This window comes from Pristis pectinata, chromosome 8, assembly GCF_009764475.1.
Source record: "Pristis pectinata isolate sPriPec2 chromosome 8, sPriPec2.1.pri, whole genome shotgun sequence".
NCBI lineage: Eukaryota > Metazoa > Chordata > Chondrichthyes > Rhinopristiformes > Pristidae > Pristis > Pristis pectinata.
Window position 1 is genome coordinate 87,867,986 of NC_067412.1, and position 23,587 is coordinate 87,891,572.

At 41.2% G+C, this 23,587-nt stretch overlaps 1 protein-coding gene across 1 annotated transcript; it reads left to right on the forward strand.

Annotated features, from left to right (window-relative positions):
• The first annotated feature begins 5,508 nt into the window (after positions 1–5,508).
• Positions 5,509–23,324, forward strand: LOC127573437 (tumor necrosis factor ligand superfamily member 13B-like). The gene is given in 8 exon segments (XM_052021662.1): positions 5,509–5,801; positions 7,590–7,725; positions 11,802–11,858; positions 13,163–13,231; positions 13,234–13,274; positions 15,450–15,501; positions 15,504–15,599; positions 23,189–23,324. Coding segments are annotated over 8 exon segments (813 nt in total). The 5' UTR covers positions 5,509–5,555; the 3' UTR covers positions 23,305–23,324.
• Positions 23,325–23,587: the final 263 nt, after the last annotated feature.

A 23,587-nucleotide genomic window follows, 5' to 3' on the forward strand; every position in this document is an offset into this window, starting at 1 on the left:
GGATGGAGCAGTTCAGTTATGAGGAGAGACCGAAGAATCTGTTCTCCCTGGAGCAGACGAGGTTAAGAGAGAACATAATAGAAGTATATAAAATGATTAGGGGTATACATGGGTAGACTGCAGGAAACTTCCCCCAAATCAGAGACAGATAGAACTAGAGGACATAGATTTAGGGTAAGGGGAAGGAGGGTTAGAGGGGATATGAGAGACACTTTCTTCACCCAGAGAGTGGTGAGTACCTGGAATACACTGCTTAAGAGAGTGGTTGAAGCTGGGTTGCTGATAACATTTAAGAAGTGTCTTGAATTGCTGAGGCATAGAAGTCTATGGACCGAGTGCTGGGAGATGGGATTAATGTGGAAGGGTGCGCGGTGTGGATAAATTAGGCTGAATGGCCTGTTTCCATACTGTACAATTCTATGATGATGACACATGCAAGTGCAGCAAGCAAATGGTATGTTGAATTTTATTGTTAGGAAGTGGACTACAAGAATGAGGAAGCTTTGCTGTAAAGTACAGAGCTTTGGTGAGACCATTCCTGGAGCACTCTATACAGTTTTGGTCTCTGTATCTAAGGGAGGATATACTTTGCTTGGGGGTTCAGTGCAATTGATTCCAGTGGTGAGCTGGTTGTCCAATTAAGGAAAGTTGAAGAAATTGAGCTTATACTCACTAGAATTTCAAGAGGTGACTTTAAGAGATTCTGTGAGGAACTGCCTGGTAACCTTGATCCAAACAAGTAAGTAATAGTTAAATTCCAGATGGGAGGTGACGTTGACTAGACCTGACACCAAAGCGTTTTTCTGTGTGGGGGGCATTAAGAAGTAACTGAAGTCAATGAGAATCAGATATTGAAACTCTCCAGTGGCTGTGGTCATATTTGAAATAAAGGAAGAACAACAAACAGATCGTTCCCAGGTTGGCAGGCTGTGACTAATGGAGTCATTATCTGGGGCCTAGTTTTTCATAATTTCTATTAATAATTTGGCTGAGGAGTCCGAATGTCACATTTCCAAGTTTGCTGATGATATCAAACCGGGGGGATGGAGAGTACAGAGGACGATATAAAGAAACTTCCAGGGTTTATGCACAAACTGCGTGAGTGGGCGATACATTGGCAGATGCCATATAATGTGGAAAAGTGTGTGGTGCAGACAAAGGAAAGTATTTGTTAAATGATGAGAGACTGGGTAGTGTTGATGGTCAAAGGGTTCTAAGTGTGCATGTACACAAGTCACTGAAGGCCAACATGTAGGTGAAGCAAGTGATTAGGAGGGAAAGTTGTATTTTGGCCTTTATTGTGAAAGGATTTTAATAGACCAGTAAAAATTACCTTATGGCCTTAGTGAGATCACATCTGGAGTACACAATTTTGGGATCCTTACCTGAGAAAGGATATAGAGGGAATTCAGTGAAAAAGCACAAGACCACTTCCAGAGATAGCAGGTTTATTGTGTGAGGAGAGATTGAGTAGACATATTTCCTGGAGTTTAGAAGAATGAGCTGGGATCTCATTGAAATTTACAAAATTCTTAAACACCTTGACAGCGAGAGGCTAGGTGGAAGATCCCTTGGTCAAGGAGTCTAGGATCGAGGACACAGTTTCAGAATAAGTGCTGGGCCACTTAGGTAAGGAGACATTTTTTCACTTAGTGAGTGGTGGATTTTTGGAATTCTCTAGGGCCATGTTCAGCAGCTGTGTTCATTGAGAATGGAGATCAAAAGCTTTTTGGACAGGGGCGGTAGTGCAGGAAAATTGTGCTGAGGTAGGAGATAAGTCATTGTATTGTTGAATGGCAAAGCAGGCTCAAAGGACCAGATGCCCTCCTCCTACTCCTGTTTCTTATGTACTTAAAGATGTTTGTGGAGAGTGCAGCCTACATCTCTCTTGAAAAACGAGAGGTGATCTTGTTGAAATGTATAATATTCTTTCAGGGGTTAACAGGGTAGATGATATTCCCCCTGTCTGAGGTGTCTGGATCCAGGGGATCACAGTCTCAAGTTAAGGAACGAGATGAGAAGAAATTTCTTTGCTCAGAGGAAAGTGAATCTTTGGAATTTTGTGGAGCTCCGTCGCTGTGTATATTCAAGACAGATCAAATTGACTTCTAAATATTTAGGGAATCAAGCAAGAAAACACTTCTGAGGTTAAGGAATCAACCATAATCCTATTGGAAGCAGAGCTGACAGGAGTTGCTGAAAGTCCTATTCCTGCTTCTCTTTCCTATGTTCTGAATTGGCAACACCTAGACAACAGTCTGGGCTGTGCTAAGAGACAAACAGAAAAGGAGAAACATCTAAAAATAGGAGCAGGATGAGCCAATTGGCCTTTTGCGCCTGCTCTGTAATTCAAAGTAACAAACAATCTGCTGGATGAACTCAGCGGGTCAAGCAGCAATCTGTGGGGCGAAAGGGATTGCCGATGTTTTGGGTCGAAACCCTGTAGCAGTCCTGAAACGTTGACAATTCCTTTCCCTCCACAGATGCTTGCTCGACCTGCTCAGTTCCTCCAGCAGATTGTTTGTTGCTCCAGATTCCAGCATCTGCAGTCTCTTGTGCCTGCAATTCAAAGTGATCGTGGCTGATCTCTTATACCTCAATATCACATTCCCACTCTTTCCACATATCTCTTGATGCTGTTTGTGTTCAGAAATCGATCTCTTTCCTTTTTAAATATATTCAGTGACTTGGTCACCACAGCCTTCTGTAACATTAGCAGCATGCAGATGACCACCTCCAGCAAGAGAAAACAACCCAACTCCCCCTGACTCACTGGCACCTCCCTGGCAGAGGCCCATCAGCATCAACACCCTGGGGATTCACCACTGCTCGGAAGCTGACCTGGACCAACCCCTAATGCTGTAGCCACCACAAGAAGGCAAAGGCTTGTACGTTGCAGCAAATAATTCTTTGGGATATTTTACAATGTTAAAACCATTAAATGAATGCAAATTGTTTATAATCTATAGACTCCAGTGGGTGGAGACATTGTGTTGTGTTGTACAGCAGCAGAAAGTAGAGGAGGGTGCTGCAGAGAAGGTGTGGAGGAGAAAAAAGATTGGTCTTTTTAGTGTGGTAACACATCCAGGAGAGGTACTTATATTCTTGGTTGGCTGGTGATCCCGGGGCTGATTTCCTTGATGGACTTTTTTTCATTCTAATTGTGTCCTTTCTTGTAAAAATTGTGTTTATGTTTTTCTTGTGAATGCTGCTATATGGATGCTATGTGCCTGTGATGCTGCTGCAAGTATATTTTTAAAAGAAAACTTTAAAAACATTATTTATACAGCACAGTAACAGGCCCTTCCAGCCCAACGAGCCCGCACCGCCCAATTACACCCATGTTAACCTACTAACCCTTATATCTTTGGAATGTGGGAGGAAACCGGAGCATCCGGAGGAAACCCACACAGTCACAGGGAGAACGTACAAACTCCTTACAGACAGCGGTGGGAATGGAACCTCGACTGCTGACACTGTAATAGTGTTACACTAACTGCTACGCCACCATGCCATTGCACCTGTGCATACATGTACTTGTGCATATGACAATACACTCAACTTTGGCCTTAAAGTAATAGGTGGGAAGTTCAAGGGAGATATCAGAGGAAGGTTTTTTACCCAGAGAGTGGTTGGGGTATGGAATGCGCTGCCTAGGGTGGTGGTGGAGGCAGGTACATTGGTCAAGTTCAAGAGATTACTAGATAAGCAAATGGAGGAATTTAAAATAGAGGGATATGTGGGAGGAAGGGGTTAGATAGTCTTAGGCGAGGTTTAAAGGTCGGCACAACATTGTGGGCCAAAGGGCCTGTATTGTGCTGTACTGTTCTATGTTTGACTTTGAATGAGCTTGAAATGGCATTGGCTGGCTTAGGGCAAGCTAGTCTTGGAGTAGGGTGTCAGTCATGATCCCCCTTCTTTGTTTACGTAATGGTTAATTCTGGTGTGGATAAAGGATCCCTTTTTATTTCTCTTTTCCGATTCTGCACTTTTGATCAGTAATACACATACACTTAGTGATCTAGAGGCTGGATATTTAACCAAGAATTAATTGCTTCACAGCTAACTTTAGATATCCTTCCCTTCAGCTACCATCCTCACTCAGAGATGTAATGCCATCCTTTCACTGTTGCTTGGTCAGAATCCTCACAAGTCATACGCCAAGGAAACAGGCCCTTCAGCCTACCAAGTTCATGCTGACCATGCACCCACTTGCATTAATGCGACACTGATCCCATCTTATTCTCCCCACTCTGCCATCAACTGCCCCCCAGATTTTCCCACTCCAGGGGCAATTTACAGTGGCCGGTTAACGGACCAGTGTGATGTGGAAGGAAACCAGAGGACCAATCCTAACCCTAACCTCACAGTCACATTGAGAACGTGCAAACTCCACACAGACAGTGCCAGAGGTCAGGATTGAACCCGGGTTGCTGACACTGAGGCAGCAACTCTACAAGCTGCCACACTATGCTGTCCCTTAAGTAAGAGTCCTGGGACTTTCTACACTGTATGATGGCTTGATCATCATGGCTAAGCTTTCCTTCCCCCACCTCCCCAAAGAATAAGAAAACAAAATAAGGAAAGTATACTCTGCTCTCTGCCTCCATCATATGATTGAAACCGACCTGGAAGAATAACTTTTTTCTCTGTGAAGCAACTTCTCCCCCCAGTATGGATATGCAGCTACTCCTGTCATCAGCATCATAGCAGCTGGCAAAGTATCCCAGAGGCTCATTACTCTCTGGGTAAAGAAGAACAGTGTAACATCCAAACTGATACTTCACCACATAGTTTAAACCCATGTTCTGTGGTCCTCCTCAATCTGTTACATTGGAGCTATTTAGCGATAGAATTGCTAATTAATTCAAGACTTCTGATAGATCATGACGAAGTCTTTTCTGTTCTAAAGCCCTGAGAAATTGAGTCTTTTTTAAGCTCAGAATCATTTTTGTAATTCTCTGGATCTTTTCCAAGGCCACCAAATTCAGGGAGCACCTTTGCCGCAAGGATTTAGTGATTCAAGAAGAATATTCACAACCAACTTCTCAAAGGCATGTACAACTGGTAAATAAACATCAGCCTTGCCAGAAACATCTAAATTCCAAGAATAAATACTTAAAACTTCTGGGCACCACTCCTCAAAATATGGTATAACCTTCCAAAAGTTGTAACTCAATCTATCAACCAGTTAACAAGCAAAAAAGGGTTTTCTATAATGACAATGAAGACATAACTGACTGAAAAGAGGGATGGCTTTTTTTATGCATTCACCCACATATAAAACAAATGTGGGAAAAGTACATTACATTTAGTACCTAATTACGAATTGACCTATTGAGTAAATTCATCTCTGTTTAGGCTTGCAACTTCGAAATAACAGATGATAAGGCCCTTTTAAAAAAAAACAATTTAATTATGCAAATATTTCCATGAAATACAATTTCCTGTTCTCATTGCAAAATAACGCCTTCTGTAATACGAACTTCCTCTGTTGAGTAAAAGAATTGTACCAGAGTGACTGGAACTAAGAAAGAAAAACTATTTAAGTTACGATGCAAGCCAAATACTGGAATAATTTACCGGAATCAAGGACCAGATCTATCATGAGAGGGTTTGTTATAACTGTTGTTGTCCTCTTCTTGGCTGTTTTATGCTGTTTGTCACTGCTGGTGATACTGCTGCAGCAAATAAGTGATCTACGAAGTGAACTGGCAAATGTCCATAAACAGCTTCATGTTTTTAACAAGAGGACCAGAGTAAATGTTGAGGATAGCTCAATGCAGCATGAAAAGGAAATGGTAAGGAAATATTTCCACGAAATCTCTTGGATTGTTTTTTCATTTACTGGAGTAAATTCTAAGTGTCACCCTCTATTCTCAGTTGTCATAGTGAATGGGAGTAAAGCATAATACTAACGACCAAGTGACAACTGACAATAAAGGATAACAATTTTATGTTGATAAATGCAAAAAGATTATTTCATTAATGGAGCTCCAGGCAGATAGAAAATAGTTTCCTTGCAGTAACAACTTTTTTCAATTGCCCTAGGCAACTATAGAGTATGACACAATAATATGACCCAAATCCCAATGTTAGTACACATATCATTGTATGGTTATGTACAATGTATCCAAATATTTGGCTCTAAGTACTCTGTCACCCATTAAAAGTGCTTCTCTATACTGATTAGGTAGTGGTACCATTTCTCAACGTCCACAGATTCCTCCTTTGTTATTACTTAAGACTCTTCCACAAATATAAACTGCAAATAGAGTGAGATTACCTTTCTCCTGTACCTTTCAGCAGATAGCTAAAGAGGAGCATTGGTAAAGCCTGCACTAATGAGGATCATAAGCAATCAAATTTTTTCTGACAGATAACTGAATGGAACTGAGGTGATATGGGCCTTCTTGTGCAGATGGCAGGCTGATGTTTCCGGGGGAACTGCTTGCTGACTAGCTGCAGTATGTGCGTCAGCACATTCCAGACCTCTGGGCTTGTGCACTGCAGCACTTAATGATGGAATGTGCTGGAGTTAGGATCCAGGCACATCTAACCTCTCGCTCAGCCCTTGGATTTCACATTTATTCCATAACTCACTGAGCTGAAGATCTGGATACCCTTTATATCCCATCCCTCAGCTTCATGCCAATCATAGCTGGTGCATTGAGCATGACCTCAATCATTTGAATGGAGTCATTGACGTTCATTCAAAAGACAAGTGAAGGTAAATGTCGTTGTTATTTTAGAGTCATCGAGTATTTTAATTGATATTAATGTTTCAATTACCACATCAGTTAAGTGCATTTTTTAAAGTGAATTATGACTTTAATTTGTATTGTGAATTTTAATGTTTTAAAATTATTTATATTTTTCTGACTGTTTCTAAATGTCTCTGATCTTCAGAGACAAGTGGAAACAGAAAACAGGCCTTCTGGCAGTCTGAGCTGTCTAAAGGCCGTCAGATTGGTTATGGGCAGGATCTTACTTTCGATTGCCTGTGACTAAACCACTGCTCACAGCCCTCTCTGCCTGAGGGAACAGCCAAGGCAGAGCTGCCAGCAGTACTGAGGAGCCACATGACCTTAAAAAGTTTAGTGTGCCTCTGGGATTAGTGTATTGATGGGGGGGGGGGGGGTGGTGGTGGTGTGGAGCAGCAAGGTTCACCATTGAGTCCATGGACACTCCATAACTTCATGAGCCAAGGGACTCAATACACTTCATATCTGGCCCTTCAACCCATTTAAGTAGACAGATTCAATGCACAGGGTAAATTGGGCAACACTTAATGAGCAACCAATTTACGTCAGCAATCCTAAACTATAGGGACTGTGGAGTTCTCATCCAAGTTTCCTGGTAATGACTGGAGTGGACTGGCAGTATATCCAGTCTCAGAGTGTTGATCAAACTAAGATCAGCTTTCATGCCTCCCACAGTGAAATATGTTAACATTCACTGTATACATTCACAGATGAAGAATGTTGATGGGTGAGGAATTAGAGATTTTTTCCAATCTATGGACTCAGGAGAGAGGAAAAACAAACACTAAAATTTTCTATTCACATTTTGTTCACAATTCTCCTCAGGAAGATCTGCCTGAAAATCTAAAAAATGACAGTAATGCCCAATTCCAAATAAGAGAACAGTTAACCACACTGAATGACAACAGCCATGAAATCACGAGTCTTACAAGAAAAAGGAGAGATACAAGACCTTGTGAAAGTAAGCGAATGACTTTAAAATTATAATCAAGATAAAGACTACGTATTTCGTAGCTTGCATTCACAGACTGCATTCACATGTAGTGTTACTCCTTACAGTGACTTCCCTAGCAACCTCCAACAAAACATTCAACATTTCCCAGGATGGAAATGTCAATACTAGAGGGCAGAGCTTTAAAGTGAGGGGGGGAAAATTGAAAGGAGATTATGTGGCAAGGTTTTTTTTTACACAGAAAGTGGTAGGTGCCTGGAATGCACTGCCAGGGCAGGTGGTGAGAGCATATATGATAGCAACGTTTAAGAGACATTTTGACAGGCACATGGACAGGCAGGGAGTAGAAGGATATAGACCACGTGCAGGCTGATGTGCAGTTTAAATTGGCATCATGCTCAGCACAGACGTTGTGGGCTGAGGGGCCTGTTCCTGTGCTGTACTGTTGTACATTCTATGTTCCTATAACCCTGGTGGGTCTCCATAACCCTCACACTAATAGAACATGCTTCCTCCAGGCACCATTCGTCATCAGCCTCCCCAGGTCCTCTGATCTCTGGGAGCATTCCAGCTCCACCGTAGCTTGTGTTACTTTATGCCCCTTTAAGACCTGGCTGCAGAAATTATACCAGCTCTGATAAATACCAAGAACCTGCAATTAATCAACTGCGATTGCCACACTAAACTGATATGCCAGTTTCAGCATGATATAATACAGGAAAACAACAATGTTGTTCTGCAAACTTGCATTTGAAGACCTTGATCATAATGTAATTTGCAAAAACAGCATTAGGGTGATGTTGCTTTAAAGCCATTAAAATAAATTTCTAAACCAAAGAGTCAATATAAAAAAATACTCATGTCAAGTGAAAAGGCAAAGAGGTGGCAGATGGAGTACAATGTGGGAAAATGTGAGTTTGTGCATTTGGGCGCAAGAAAAGGATTTTTATGTACATTATGAGGAACTCGCAAATATTTATGTACAGAGGAACCAAGTGTAATAATTCAAGCAAAAAGTGAAAATGCAGGTACATAAAGTAATTAAAGCAGCAAATGTTGTGTTGTTCTTCATTACAAGAGGCTAGAGTAAAAAATTAAGGAAGTCCTGATGTGACTATGCAAGTTTTTAGATTACTGTGGGCATTTTGGGTCTATGTACCCAAGGAAGGACTTAGAATCAATGCAAGGTAAATTTACAGGATTGATTCCTGGGAAAGAAATTTTTTCCCAGGAAGGGCAATTGGGAAAGTTGACCTATATCCACTGCTGTATAGAACAATGAAGAGTGAATTCATCAAGACAGAGAAGCTTCTGATAAGAATTGAGAACCAAACGTGGGGACATAGTCTTGAGATAATAATTGCACATTTACAACTCAGATGGGAAAAGTTTTTTATACACAAAGTTCCTAAATTTTTGAAATATTCTGCTTTAGAGGTCTATAATGCTCAGTATTGGTTATATTTGAGGCTGAGATCCGAATTTTAATAATAAAGGACTCAAAGGTATGGAGATAAGCCAGCATAGTAAATTTGAAATGCAGAGTCAGACATGATCTTATTAAATGGTTGGTTATGTCTTTTAATTCATTTATGAGATATGGATATCAATGCCAAGTCAAACACATAATGCTTGCCCCTATTTACCCTTGAAAAGTTGGTGGCAAGTTGCCTTCTTGAACTACTGTTGTCCTTCTGGTACTCCCTGAATATTGTTGGCTAGTGTGTTCCAGGATTAGACCCTGTAACAAATAAGGAGCAGTGATATATTTCCAGCATGTGTTGGAGGGCAACCTGCGAAAGGTAGTGTTCCCTGCACCCACTACCCTTGTCTGTCTGAGTGGTTAAAGGTGTACGTTTGGGAGGTGATGCTGGAATAGTCCAGGCAAGTAACTGCAGTGCATTTGGCAGAAGAGATGCACTGTAGCCATTGTGCAATGGTGGTGGAGAGAGTGAAAGTTTAAAGTGTTGGCATCAATGGAGCAACTACTTTGTCCTGGATTGTGCTGAGCTTCTTTGTGTCATTTGGAGCTGTCCTCATCTAGGCAGACAGAGAGCATTCCATCATGCTCTTAAAACATGCCTTGTAGCTGGTGGAAATGCTTTGAGGGTAATGGCAATGAGGATACCTAGCCTCCTGACCTGTTTTACGTGGCTGTCAATTTGGCACTCCCACCCCCAGGCACCCAGGATGCTAATGGTGGGGCACTGGCAAATGGCAATGCCAATGATGTCAAGGGTGAGTAGTTGGACTCTCTCTTATTGGAGATGGTCATTGCCTGGCACAAATGAACATTGGCGAGGGGGTGAGGAAGTCTCACTGGACAGCAGCATCTTCCATCACAATTGGAGTAGACTGATTGGACTGTAATTAGCTGGACTGGATTTGTGAGATTTTTCACATTGCTGGTGTAGATGCCAGTGTTGTACCTGCACTTGAACAGTGTGGGTGGAGGTGTGGCCAGCTCTGTATCATGTCCTACAGCAGGATTTGATGAATCCCGTAACATTCACTGCATCCAAGTGCTCTCAGCTGTTTCTTTATATGGAGGGAATTGAATTGACTGGAGACTGCCTTCTACAATGGTGGGGACTTAAGGAGGGAACTGAGGCAGATCATTCAAAAAACTTAAGATCACTACAAATATTTCAGCCTTGTCCTCGCATTCCTATGCAGACTCCTGCCATTATTGAGTATGGAGAAGCCTGCTCCTTCTATCAGCTATTCAAATGTCCGTCACCATTCATGACTAGATGTGGCAGGATTGCGAGCCATTGACCTGCTCCATTTATCATGGGATCACTAAATTTGCATTGTTGTTAGCACCCACAAAGTCCTGTGTTGCAGCTTTAATTTATCAGGTTGGGACTTCATCTTTAGGTATTGATGTTACTCCTAGTATGCCTTTCCACACTCCTCTTTGAATCAGTGTTGGCCTGAAAGTATATCGCCAGTTTGGCAATTGGCACTAATTGAAGAGCAGCAGCCTTTTTTACATCATAGGCCTATTTTCTTTTCCATTGACTTCATTGAAGATGAAATCAGGTGCAATGTAAATCAGGCAGTCAAGTTGCCATCAGCTCAATTTGTGCTACTCGTGGCGACCAGATTCACTTGAAGATAGAAAGGAACAGTTGCTCTCCAAAGACTTTGAAGAATTTAAATTCCTATGAAAATGCCATGACGAACATCCTGTTTCTGATAAACATGTGGGGTAATACAGAAGCTGACTTACCCAAATAAGCTTTCCCTACCCCACCTCCAGCACACCACCATAGCATACACTCGCTACCCCTACCCACTCCCACTCGCTACCCTACCCACTCCCACTCGCTACCCTACCCACTCCCTACCCACTCCAGCACACCACCATAGCATACACTCGCTACCCTACCCACTCCCAACTCGCTACCCTACCCACTCCCTACCCACTCCAGCACACCACCATAGCATACACTCGCTAGCTATTAATGATTAAGTAAATGAAATAATGTATGGAACTTAGAATCTAGGGAGACAGAAGGGAATCTCAAGAATGGAGAAGCAAATGACAGAGCACAAAGAACAGAATGCTGGAAGAACTCATTGGGTCAAGCAGGTGTTTCTCCAGATTCTGTGTTTTGTTCCTGATTGCAGCATCTGCCATCTCTTTTGTTTTTAGTGACAGAGCTGTTTGAAGGGGAGGGAATATATCCCATTGTAGGAGAAAGGGGAAGAGGGACAACTTCTTTTGCTGTTAGGAACAGACACACATTATACTGAAGTGGAGTTACAGCTTGTTTCAAGGTTTCGTTTGCATTAATGGTAAGAACTTTAAGATGTTGCTTGAAGGTCTTGACTTTTTTTTATAAACCTATAACCCTTGGTGGACTATACTAAGGAGATTTAATTCAAGCTATGTTTTGGATTCTAAGTTTCAGACAGGGAAAAGCTGATTATCTCATTTCGAGAACCAAAAAGGGAAACTATAACTTACAATTTAACTCAAAATATTAACAATCAATTGGTTAATCAATTATCAGAGAGGAGTGTGATTATAACTGCAATTAATGTAAAATTAACTAACGAATACCTTTTCTTTGTAGAACAGATATCTTTCTTGCAACTGATCCCTGATACTGGCAGAAGCACAATTCAGCAAGGTAATTCAGCAAGGTCTGATACTGTGCTGTAAATACGTAGAATGCTGAAAATTAACTTCTAAGGCTTCTGTTATTTCCTACACTATTTCCTTTAGGATTCTGGAATATAACCAACTGTGATCTACTCACCATTTGGTGTTTCTTTCACTTGAACAACTTCTCTAACTTGTTCCTTTTATTTATTCTATCTTGTCAAATACTGCTTATCTGCTATGAACGTACTTTTTCCATCAGAAGTCCCACCTAATTTTTTTTAGCAGACAGGGTGTTGAGCAAAACTGATATGAAACAGGATACATTTGATGTAAGGCCCGAATCTTGTGATTGTCTTTTGTTTTGGTGCCAAAATGCAATCAACGTGTTTATGAGGCACTCTAACATATAAAAAATGCCCAAGACATTTGACAATGCTACAAGTAGAAAAATGGACATCAAGTCAAATGGAAAAGTTGGTTACATTTGTTTTACAGGAGAAAGGAAATGAAAAACTGATGGGTTTAGAGAGGGATTACAGAGGTAGAGAGTTATAATAAATAGTGTTTCAAGGTGGTCAAGTGCAGTTGTGGCGAAAGATGCCAGCTGAGTTCTTCTTTCAGCTGAAGGTCCCAAGTGAATATAATCTTTAAAAAACTTCTCAACCACATCCGACTCTTATCAAAGTGTTTCACCTTGCTCCTCCTACAACCATTCAATCTTGGTTTTCATCTTGAAAAGGAAACAGACCAGTGTCTAATTAGCTAAAGTCTTTTAGTGCCAGATCTGTTTGTAACTTAAATACCCAGTAACATGTTGGATTAATATGCCAGTGGAATAAATCACAATATTGGACATGTCTGAATCATATGTATACATTCTAAAACACGCTATCAAACCACAGGGTGAGGAGAGGCAGGTAACAATTAAAGGTTGTTGCTTTTGTGCACTAATTAATTAATTATGTCCCACCAGTCCTCCTCTCATTAGTCAAGTAAGGGACGTGGCAGAAATCATATGTTTGTGTTTTTAATTTGTGAACTCCACCTGGAGTCATTACTCAAGAATTAGGTGCAAATAATAAAATGGAGGAAGTTAATATACATTTTGAAAGGTTAATTACTGTAGTCAAGTAAACTAAAATCATTAAATGAACACCAATACAAACATAAAAGTAGTTTTTAGAAAATGTCTGTGTATTCATTTTGTTCATGTTGCTGTTTAATTAACCCAACCAATATATACTATAACCTGTATCATCTTCACAATTGCCAAAATATCCTTGTTTTACTGGATTCCTTCCTCAATGCCTTTTAATGTTATATCAACAGATGATTCAACCTTTATTCCCTGGATTGTGGCTTCTCAGAGGGGTGAGGCATTGGAAAAAAGTTCTGATAAATAATTGTGAGAGAAGAAGGCTTTTATACTGTGTACAGTCAGGTAAGCCGCTTTTATACTGTGTACAGTCAGGTAAGCCTAATGTAACAATAACAAGTGAAGAGTAGGGCTATCGATATGGATAAGTTGTAAAAGTGAGATTTTTAGTTATTTGCAGAGCACCAAAATGATGCATTCTGCAGGCTCTCTTTGCCACTTAGATGTTAGAAGAAATTCACAGTTTGGGCATCCACACACACTTCTCTGGCATACTTCCATTAGCAGATTAGAGATTTGGTAGCAAATTCCTCCAGATGGCCCTAGAAACACCAGGAATTAGACAATAGTGCAATAAATGTCCTAGGCACTATAAGCAACTGAGAAGGAAATTCATACGGGCATATGAACAATGGGTGCATTTTTTTTTCAACATCTCTGTACGTTAGTTGTAAAAAAAATGGGGTAAAACACCTGATTGGCTTTTGGGTGATTAATGCTGGAGACAGAAGGAGAGATAGTTGAGAGGATGTTGCAAGTTTTGTTGTGTTGTCCAGGACTGAGGCTTGGGGGAACAGTGAAGAGAGGGGAGTGTTGAGGTAGGCTGAGGATCAGGGCCTGGGTCAGGCAGCTGAGCAAGGTTGGTGTCGAGGCATGGACCTGCACAAAAGTTTGAGACTAGAAGGTAAAGGTGTTCTGCCAGGAAGATAGGGGGCCAGAGCCTGTATCAAGATCAAAGTCACAGTGCTGAAAAAAAATTCCAGGCCTCACAGTTCTTCTCTCTTTTTAAATGGTATAAAATGCCATACCTCAGAACACTGCATATGGGCAAAAATTAATCAACTCAGGAAGAAGTTACATATGCAGCAGCACACTGGAGTATTTCTAATCTTCTTCTATGATTTATTTTCATAACATAGTAATTTTTATGTCTTACACTGTACTGCTGCCGCTAAACAACAAATTTCACGACGTGTCAGTGATAATAAACCTGATTCTGATTCTGAAAATGTTCACATTTGAGTATTTCTTGATATTAAGTTTATATGGATGTACTCTGCAATACCAATTACTAGAAATTTTCAATTACAATTTTTGCCTTCAGCAAGACAATACAACTCTGAAACAGAAAAATGTATAACGATTCAATTATGATGACCAATTAATTTTGCTGTCTAACTTAGTAATAAATTCACACAGCTTATGACTTCACTTCTGCATTAATAAAATCAGTTTGTATCTTTCTTGAACTATGAACTTTCAGAAATGATGAATAAAACTTCAATTAACAATATTTCAATTAGCAAGTCCAGCCCACTAACTCTCATTAGTAACTCCCAAACTATTACTCTAAATAAGGCTGCTTTCCAACTATTCTAAACCCTAAGTACGCTATATACCTGTTAGGAACTTCCAGCTTCAAATATTTGACAACTGACAAACCCTAACCTCAATCTAATTATTCAAATTAACAGTCCAATCACTGACATGCCTGCAATTTTTCAACTATTCCAATTATAATTAACAAAACATAGCTCCACTGCCAATTCTTAACTACCTCCTACTCTAATTCCATTTGTTGTAATTAGTAATAATCCAAAAAGATCTAATTAGCAAACAAGGCCTTGAAATACAGGGCATCAGCAGTGCCACAAACCAGAAAAAAACATAAATCCTAATTTTCTTACTTGTCAATTCCACTGGATATTTTATCCAACAGTTTAATTCTCCAATATATCACAGCATTGTCGAGATCGTCTCAACAGCAACAGACAGTTCATGTACCTAAATGAACATGTATGACATTATATTTTACATGTTCTAATCTACAACTATACATGAAAATCCTTAGGTTTGTTATTTCAGTCCAGTAATACACAGATAAAAACAGAAACTACCAGAAACACTCAGCAAGTCAGGCAGCATCCGTGGAAAGAGGCACAGAATTAATGTTTCGGGTCAAAGACCCTTCAGAACTGAGGACGAGGGAAAACACAGTAGTTTTACGTGCATGGAAGTGAAATCTGACACATTTCCTCTCTTTCACAGTCCTGATGAAGAGTCTTTGACCTGATATGTTAACTCCCTTTCTCTTTCCACAGATGCTGCCTGACTTGGTGAGTGATTCCAGTGTTTTCTATTTTTATTTCAGATTTCCAGCATTTGCAGCTTTTTAATTTCCACAGTAAAACACTTAATTGTTTCCAGACCATATTTAAACATTGATTGTTCATTTTACAGGTTCTGTACCACGATAACTGTATGGCTATGGGTCATGTTGTACGGAGAAGAAAGGTAATGTATTTGGGAATGAACAGCGTATAATGACATTATTTCGGTGCATTCAAAATATGCCAAACAACACGGCCAGTAATACATGTTTCACTGCTGGTAAGTCCTGGGCTGTACAAGTGTATATTGTCTATCCATATCACTCTTTGGAATGTCAAGTAAAAACTCCTGATTGAGGTCATACACTAACCTGAATCAAGCCCCTTTTGCTGCACTTTATCACTGCCTCCAATGGCCAGCAATACCTTAGGATGCAGCTCCGTAACATACTGTGGAGAGAGAAGCACAGTTAACATTGTAGATTGATTGGCTTTTATCCCATGGAAAGGTGAGGAAAAAAAGGCACGCTTTAAGTTGGAGAGAAGAGGGAGGGGTGGAAAGAACAAAGGAAATGCTTGTGATAGAATGGAGTTCAAAACAATCAAAATGCAAACATTCTGTTGGCTCCATCTAAGAGAGGGAGATGAATGCTCATTAATCAGTCTGAAGAAGGTGTAAGTTGAGGAGCAAATGAGACAGGGAGAGACAAAGAAAAACAAACAAGAAATGTTGTAAATGTGAATATTTCAAATGTGAAATATTCAGCAGATCAGGTCGCATCTGTGGAGAGAGGAAAAAACTGAGCTGATGTTCCAGAAATTAGCTGACATGAGAACTGGCCAATTCTAACACAAACAGGAGGCTGGTTACATGAAATTTTAGTATTTCAGTAAAGACACCCATGTTAGGACTATTATTTATTGACTACAGCTCCACCTTCAATACTATAATTCCAAGCAAACTCATCTCCAAACTCCAAGACCTGGGATTCAGCACCTCCCGTTGTAACGGGATCTCTGACTTCCTGACCAACAGACCACAATCAGTAAGGATAGGCAGTGACACCTATGGCATGATTATCGAAAAACACTGGTGCCCACAGGGCTGCGTCCTCAGCCCCCTACTCTACTCCCTATACACTCATGACTGCGTGGCCAGATTCTGCTCTAACTGCATCTACAAGTTTGCAGATGATACCACCACAGTGGGCCGTATCTCAAATAATGATGAGTAGGAGTACAGGAAGGAGATGGAGAGCCTAGTGACAACAACCTTTCCCTCGAGGAGAGCCTAGTGACAACAACCTTTCCCTCGAGGAGAGCCTAGTGACAACAAACCTTTCCCTCGATGTCAGCAAAACAAAAGAGCTGGTCATTGACTTCAGGAAGGGGGGCGGTGCACACGCTCCCTGTCTACATCAATGGTGCTGAGGTCAAGAGGGTTGAGAGCTTCAAGTTCCCAGGAGTTAACATCACCAATAGCCTGTCCTGGTCCAACATGTAGATGCCACGGCAAAGAAAGCTCACCAGCGCCTCTACTTCCTCAGGAGGCTAAAGAAATTTGGCAAGTCCCCTTGACCCTCACCAATTTTTTTCGATGCACCATAGAAAGCATCCTATCCGGATGCATCACAGCTTGGTATGGCAACTGCTCTGCCCATGACAGCACATCATGGAAACCAGTCTTCCCTCCATGGACTCTGTCTATACTTCTCGCTGCCTCGGTAAGCAGCCAGCATAATCAAAGACCCCACCCACCCCAGACATTCTATCTTCTCCCCTCTCCCATCAGGCAGAAGATACAAAAGCCTGAAAGCACGTACCACCAGGCTCAAGGACAGCTTCTATCCCGCTAGTATAAGACTATTGGAACAGTTCCCTAATATGATAAAATGGACTCTTGACCTCTCAATCTACCTCATTATGACCTTGCACCTAACTGCCTACCTACACTGCACTTTCTCTGTAACTGTAACACATTATTCTGCATTCTGCTATTGTTTTCCCTTGTACTACCTCAAATCACTGTTGTAATTAAATGATCTGTAAAGACTATAAGCAAGACAAGTTTTTCACTGTACCTTGGTACATGTGACCAATTTACCAATTTTTGAATTTAATATTGAGTCCCAAGGGCTGCAACATTCCTAGGTGGAAGTACTATTCCAATCAAGATATCTTTATTAGTCACATGTACATCGAAACACACAGTGAAATGCATCTTTTGTGTAAAGTGTTCTGGGGCAGCCTGCAAGTTGTCACACGCTTCCGCGCCAACATAGCACACCCACAACCTCCTAACCCGTACATCTTTGGAATGTGGGAGGAAACTGGAGCAACCCGGAGGAAACCCACAAAGTCACGGGGAGAATGTACGAACTCCTTACAGGACAGCTGCTGGAATTGAACTCCGGGTCGCTGGTGCTGTAATAGCATTACGCTAACCGCTACACTACAATGCTTGCCCTCGTACTTATGCTGAGTTTGACTGGAAAAGTGTAGAAAGGCAAAGGCAGAAATGTGAGAGTGGGAATGGGATGGAACATTAAAGTGAAAGGCATCTGGAAGCTCAGGATCATCCTTGCGGACTAAATGGAGGTGCTCCGAAAAGCAGTCGCCTAATCTGCATTTGGTGTCGCAAGTATTGAAGGGGCCAAATTATGTGATGCTAAAAGTACACTGAAGTGGAAGAAGTTTAAATGAATCACCACTGTTTGAGTCACTGGAATGGTAGGAAGGGGATTTGTAAAAGGACAGGTGATGCATCTCCTATGATTGCAAGAGAAGGTGCCACAATAAGGGGAGCAGTTCTTGGCAGAGATGGAAGAGAGAACCAGGGAGTCATGGAGGGAATGATCTCTTTGGATTGCAGAAAGGGGGAGGAGGGAACGCTGTGTCCTGATACTTACTATCTTGGTGAAAATGGCAGAAATTACAGAGAATTATAAGTTGAATGTGGGGACAGGTGGGATGGAAGGTGAGGACAAGGGAGCTTTATCCAATTCTCTGGAATGAGAGCAGAAGTGCAGGAAGTTGAGCAGATGTGGTTAAGAACCCTGTCCAAATATGATAGAGAGGAAGCCATGATTAAGTCAAAGGAAGTATAAAAGTCTCTTCATCACAACAGATAAATCCAATGGGAGAAAACTGGGAGAATGGAATGAAAGGCCTTACGGGAAGCAAGGTGGTGGCAAGTGGTTGGTCAAGACAACTGTGTGAGTCTGTGGACTTGTGTCAGATATTTCCACCACCTTCAATAGATGCTACCACCAGACACATCCCCTCCACCTCTCCCATTTCAGCATTCTAATGGAATTGTTCACTCCATGACTCCTTGCTTTCTCTTCCATCTCCACACAACAACTACTCCCCTTTTCATGGTATGTTCCCATCTTCCCATGGAGTTTAATGCAGGCAAGTGTGAGGTGATGCACTTTGGGAGGACAAACCAGTGTAAGACTTACACGGTGAATGGTGAGGCTCTGAGGTGTATGGTAGAACAGACAGACCTGGGAATACAGATCCATAGTTCCTTGAAAGTGGCGTCACAGGTCAGGTCGTAAGAGAGCTTTTAGCACTTTGGCCTTCATAAATCAGGGCATTGGGTACAGGAGTTGGGATGGTATGTTGAAGTTGTACAAGAATTTATTAGAGTATCGTGTGCAGTTGTGGGTCATCTATCTACAGGAAAATATACCAATAACTTGAAAGAGTGCAGAGAAATTTACAAGGATGTTGCTGGGACTTGAGGACCTGAGTTATAGGGAAAGGTTGAATAGGTTAGGACTTTATTCCCTGGAGTGCAAGAGAATGAGGGGAGATGTTATAGAGGTAGACAAAATTATGAGGGGTATGGATGGGGTGAATACATGCAGGTTTGTTCCCCTAAGGTTGGCTGAGACTAGTTCTAGAGGACATACAGTAGGTTTAGGGTGAAAGGTGAAATATATAAGGGGAATCTGAGGGGAAACTTCTTCACCCAGAGGGTGATGCGAGTGTGGAACGAGCTTGCCAGTGGAAATGGTAGATGCAGGTTCAACTGCAAACATTTAAGAGAGGTCTCAATGGTTACATAGATTGGATGGGGTTTGGAGGGATATGGTCTGGGTGCAGGTAGATGGGACTAGGCAGAAGATCAGGTTGGCATGGACTAGATGGGCGAAGGGTTGTTTCTATGCTGTAGTACTCTATGACTCTAAAACTGCAGGAGATGCAACTCACCTATCCTTTGCCTTCGTTCATCATCCTCTATTTACATCACCTCCCATTAGATCAGCTGTGATTAACACTCATTTACCACCAGCAGCACCAATAGCGATTACATCAACTGCATTGTCTTGGTCTCCATCCTACCCCATGCATTGCCTTGTTCTCTCCAACCCCTTCCCCTTCTCTGCACCCGAAAACATGTTCATCTTCCACCTTTCCAGTTCCCGTCAAGCTGAAACATTAAATTTATTTCTCTCTCCACATATGCTGCCTGCCTTGTTGGGTATCTCCAGCATTTTCTGGTTTTATTTTAGATTTCCAACATCCACCTTTTTTTTAATATATATTATACCTGTCATCAACTATAATATCGATTATCAAAATCAGAATCAGAATCAGGTTTATTATCACTGACATATGTCGTGAAATTTGTTGATTTGTGGCAGCAGTACAGTGGAAGACATAAAGCTACTATAAATTACAAAAATAAATAAATAGTGCAAAAGAGGAATAACGAGGTAGTGTTCATGGGTTCATGGACTGTTCAGAAATCTGATGGTGGAGGGGGAAGAAGCTGTTCCTAAAATATTGAGTGTGTGTCTTCAGGTTCCTGCACCTCCTCCCCAATGGTAGTGATGTGAAGGGGGCAGGTCCCGGATGGTGAGGGTCCTTAGTGATTTATGCTGCCTTCTTGAGGCACCACCTCTTGAAGATATCCTCAGTGGTGGGAGGGTTGTGCCGTGATGGAGCTGGCTGAGTCTACAACCTTCTGCAGGCCCTTTCATTCCTGCACATTGGAGCCTCCATACTGGCAGTATGTCAATTGATATTCATTGATATAATTGACATTATTTGAAAAAGCTGGGCCTGAGCACTGATCACTATAGCAGCCCTTGGTTACTGTCTCCTACTCGAAAATGATCTGTCTAATTCTACTCTTCAGTTTGTGTGTGTGTTAATCAATCCCCAAACTACTCCAGTATAGTTTTACTTTCAGTAATGAGAATATAAGATAAGATAAGACCTTTATTAGTCACATGTACATCGAAACACACAGTGAAATACATCTTTTGTTAGTGATTTTGGGGGCAGCCCGCAAGTGTCGCCACGCTTTCCGGCGCCAACATAGCATGCCCGTAACTTCCTAACCTGGACGTCTTTGGAATGTGGGAGGAAACCGGAGCACCTGGAGGAAACCCACGCAGACACGGGGAGAACGTAGCCCAGACAGTGCCAGATTTGAACCCAGGTCGCTGGCGCTGTAAAGCATTATGCTAACCACTATGCTACCGTGCCTTATTGAAGGGAAATATTGAAGGGAAAAGTAGATAAGAGTGAAGAAGGAGAAGCAGAGCAGAAACTAGAAGTGATACTTTGGAGGGAAAGTGAGGAGGAGCTGTCAATGCGGTTTTGGGACAGAGGAAGGAAGACAATGCAAGTTTTTATGATGGATTTTTAACTGGCTTTTAACTGTGAGGGAAATGGAAGATTGCCAGTATAAATTGAAGGGGCCTGAGGAAGCGGGCAGAGCCAACATGAACTGAGTGAGATTAATAGGTATTGGTTTGAATGTGAGAAGGAAGGAAAGTATGTCTTATCTGAGTTGGTGGAAGAGTGGTGTCATAGTCTGGGGAGCTAGAGAAGCTTCACGTATTTCTACATAAATGGAGGAGCTGAACAGGATATTATGTCTCTTTGATCTGAGTTTGGAGGGGATAGGGTTGTCCATCAAATTAAATCTAGGGAATGCTGGATTTGGTGGATGAGGTGACCCACGGGGTAATGATTCATGCGATTATTTTTCCAATCTTTAAAAGGAATAACAGTTGTAATGTGCAGTCCATTAAAGGCAAACAAATTGCACAATTCATTTTTGTATCTTAATAGTCTGAACGCCTTAATTGGATTCCAGTAAGTAAATTACTCTGAGATCCATCTGTATAAAATTTCAATCTCTTGTTCAATTACAGCCAGTAATTCACCTAGTATACGTACAAATTTAAATTTACTTAGATATGCTTCAGTTGATTTTTATCAACTTCGTATGATCAGTGCATTCTATTCATGCATTTTGGTTGTTGAAGGGACAGGAGTAAATGGGTCCTATTTTAGTTCAGCTGCCTGGTACCAGTGAGGCACCATAGGAATCAACACAGGGGCCTCCACTTATCAAAATCTACATGATCAACTTAGATAAAAAGACAGATTTAAAGTTTTCTGATGATATAATAATATGTGGGAAAAAATAAGGTGTGAAGAGGGCTCAAAATGGCTGAAGGGGTTTATTGGTATTGGTTTATTATTGTCACTTGTACTGAGGTACAGTGAAAAACTTGTCTTGCATACCGATCGTACAGATCAATTAATTACAGTGCAGATACATTGAGTTTGTACAGAGTGCAATGAGGTGGTACAGATAAAAACAACATTACTCAGAGTACAGAGTAAAGTGTCACAGCTACAGAGGAAGTGCAGTGCAGGTAGACAACCAAGTGCAAGGTCACAACAAGGTAGATTGTGAGGTCAAGAGTCCATCTCATCGTATAAGGGAACCGTTCAATAGTCTTATCACAGTGGGATAGAAGCTGTCCTTGAGCCTGGTGGTATGTGCCCTCAGGCTCCTGTATCTTCTGCCTGATAGGAAAGGAGAGAGGAGAGGAGAGGAGAGGAGAGGAGAGGAGAGGAGAGGAGAGGAGAGGAGAGGAGAGGAGAGAGAATGACGTGGGTGGATGGGGTCTTTGATTATGACCTGTCTAATTCAACTCTCCATTTTGTGTGTGTGTTAATCAATCCCCAATCCATTAATCAATTAATCAATGCATTTAGTGAATGGATTGGAAGGTGGCAGGTGAAATATGATTGGAAAATTTCAGGTTATTTCACTTAAGTTGGAGGAATAGAGATAGAATATTTCTTAAATAGTGAAAAATTAATATATGTTTTCTATACAGGGATCTTTGAGTAGTGGTAAACAAAAGGCAGAAAGCAAACATAAAAGCAGAGCAAGCAATTATGAAGGCTACTGCTGTGTGTCCTTCATAACAACTGGAGGTGCAGTTTTGACCTCTAATTAGGGAATGATGTATTTATTGTGGTGTTCGTGTAGTATAAATTATCTAAATTGAGTCCCAGATGAAGATGATGTTTCTTAAGGAGAAACTAACTAATCAACACTTTCAGATAACAAGGCTTTCCAGTTTGTATCAGCACTAACCAGTTCTGATGACCTGTAATGTTAACTTTTTCTGGCTCCACAGATGCTGACTGACCTGCTGAGTATTTCCGACATTCTTTTTTATTTGAACAAATAAAGGAACAAATGGAATGTCAGTGATAGGGGGAGAACTAGAGAAATTGAACAACACAAGTGATTCTGCAGGTATTAGATCAATACCGACTCTCAGCCATCATCATCATTACTTGTGTTCTTCAATTTCTCTAGGTCTCCCCCATCACTGACATTCCATTTATTCTCTTCACTCCTCCCCTTCTCTGCAGCTTATTTGATTTGATTTCTAAATTTCCCTATTTTTGAGGAAAGCTCATTGACCTGAAAAGTTAACTGTTTCTCTCTCCGCCAATGCTGCTCGACCTGCTGAGTGTTTTCAGAGTTTTCTGTTTTTATTTCATCCATTTGTTAACTCTCTCATTTTGGTTTAGGAATTGTGAAGCTTGACCGAGGAGACGAGCTGGAGCTTCTGTTACCAAGCCGTCCAAATGCTCAGGTATCCATGGAGAAAGATTCAACATTCTTTGGTGCCATACAACTTTTATGAATCAACTGTTTGAGAGCACAGTGAGTGTCAAAAGTGGGGTAATACTACCTGAGTTTTCAACTCTCTGACTCTCTACATTTTGATCAACGAACACAAAGTGATGATAAACAAGGGGGTAGATTTCTTCAGTGTCACCACTGGATGTGAGTTATCTGTGGTACCAAGATCTTCAATTGCCACTCCCTCACTGAACTATGTTACATTAATTTTAATTTTGGGTGTAATGTAGTGCACCTCCTCCCTCACTTCCATCACATGCAACAAGTATTTCATTTTCGTGTGT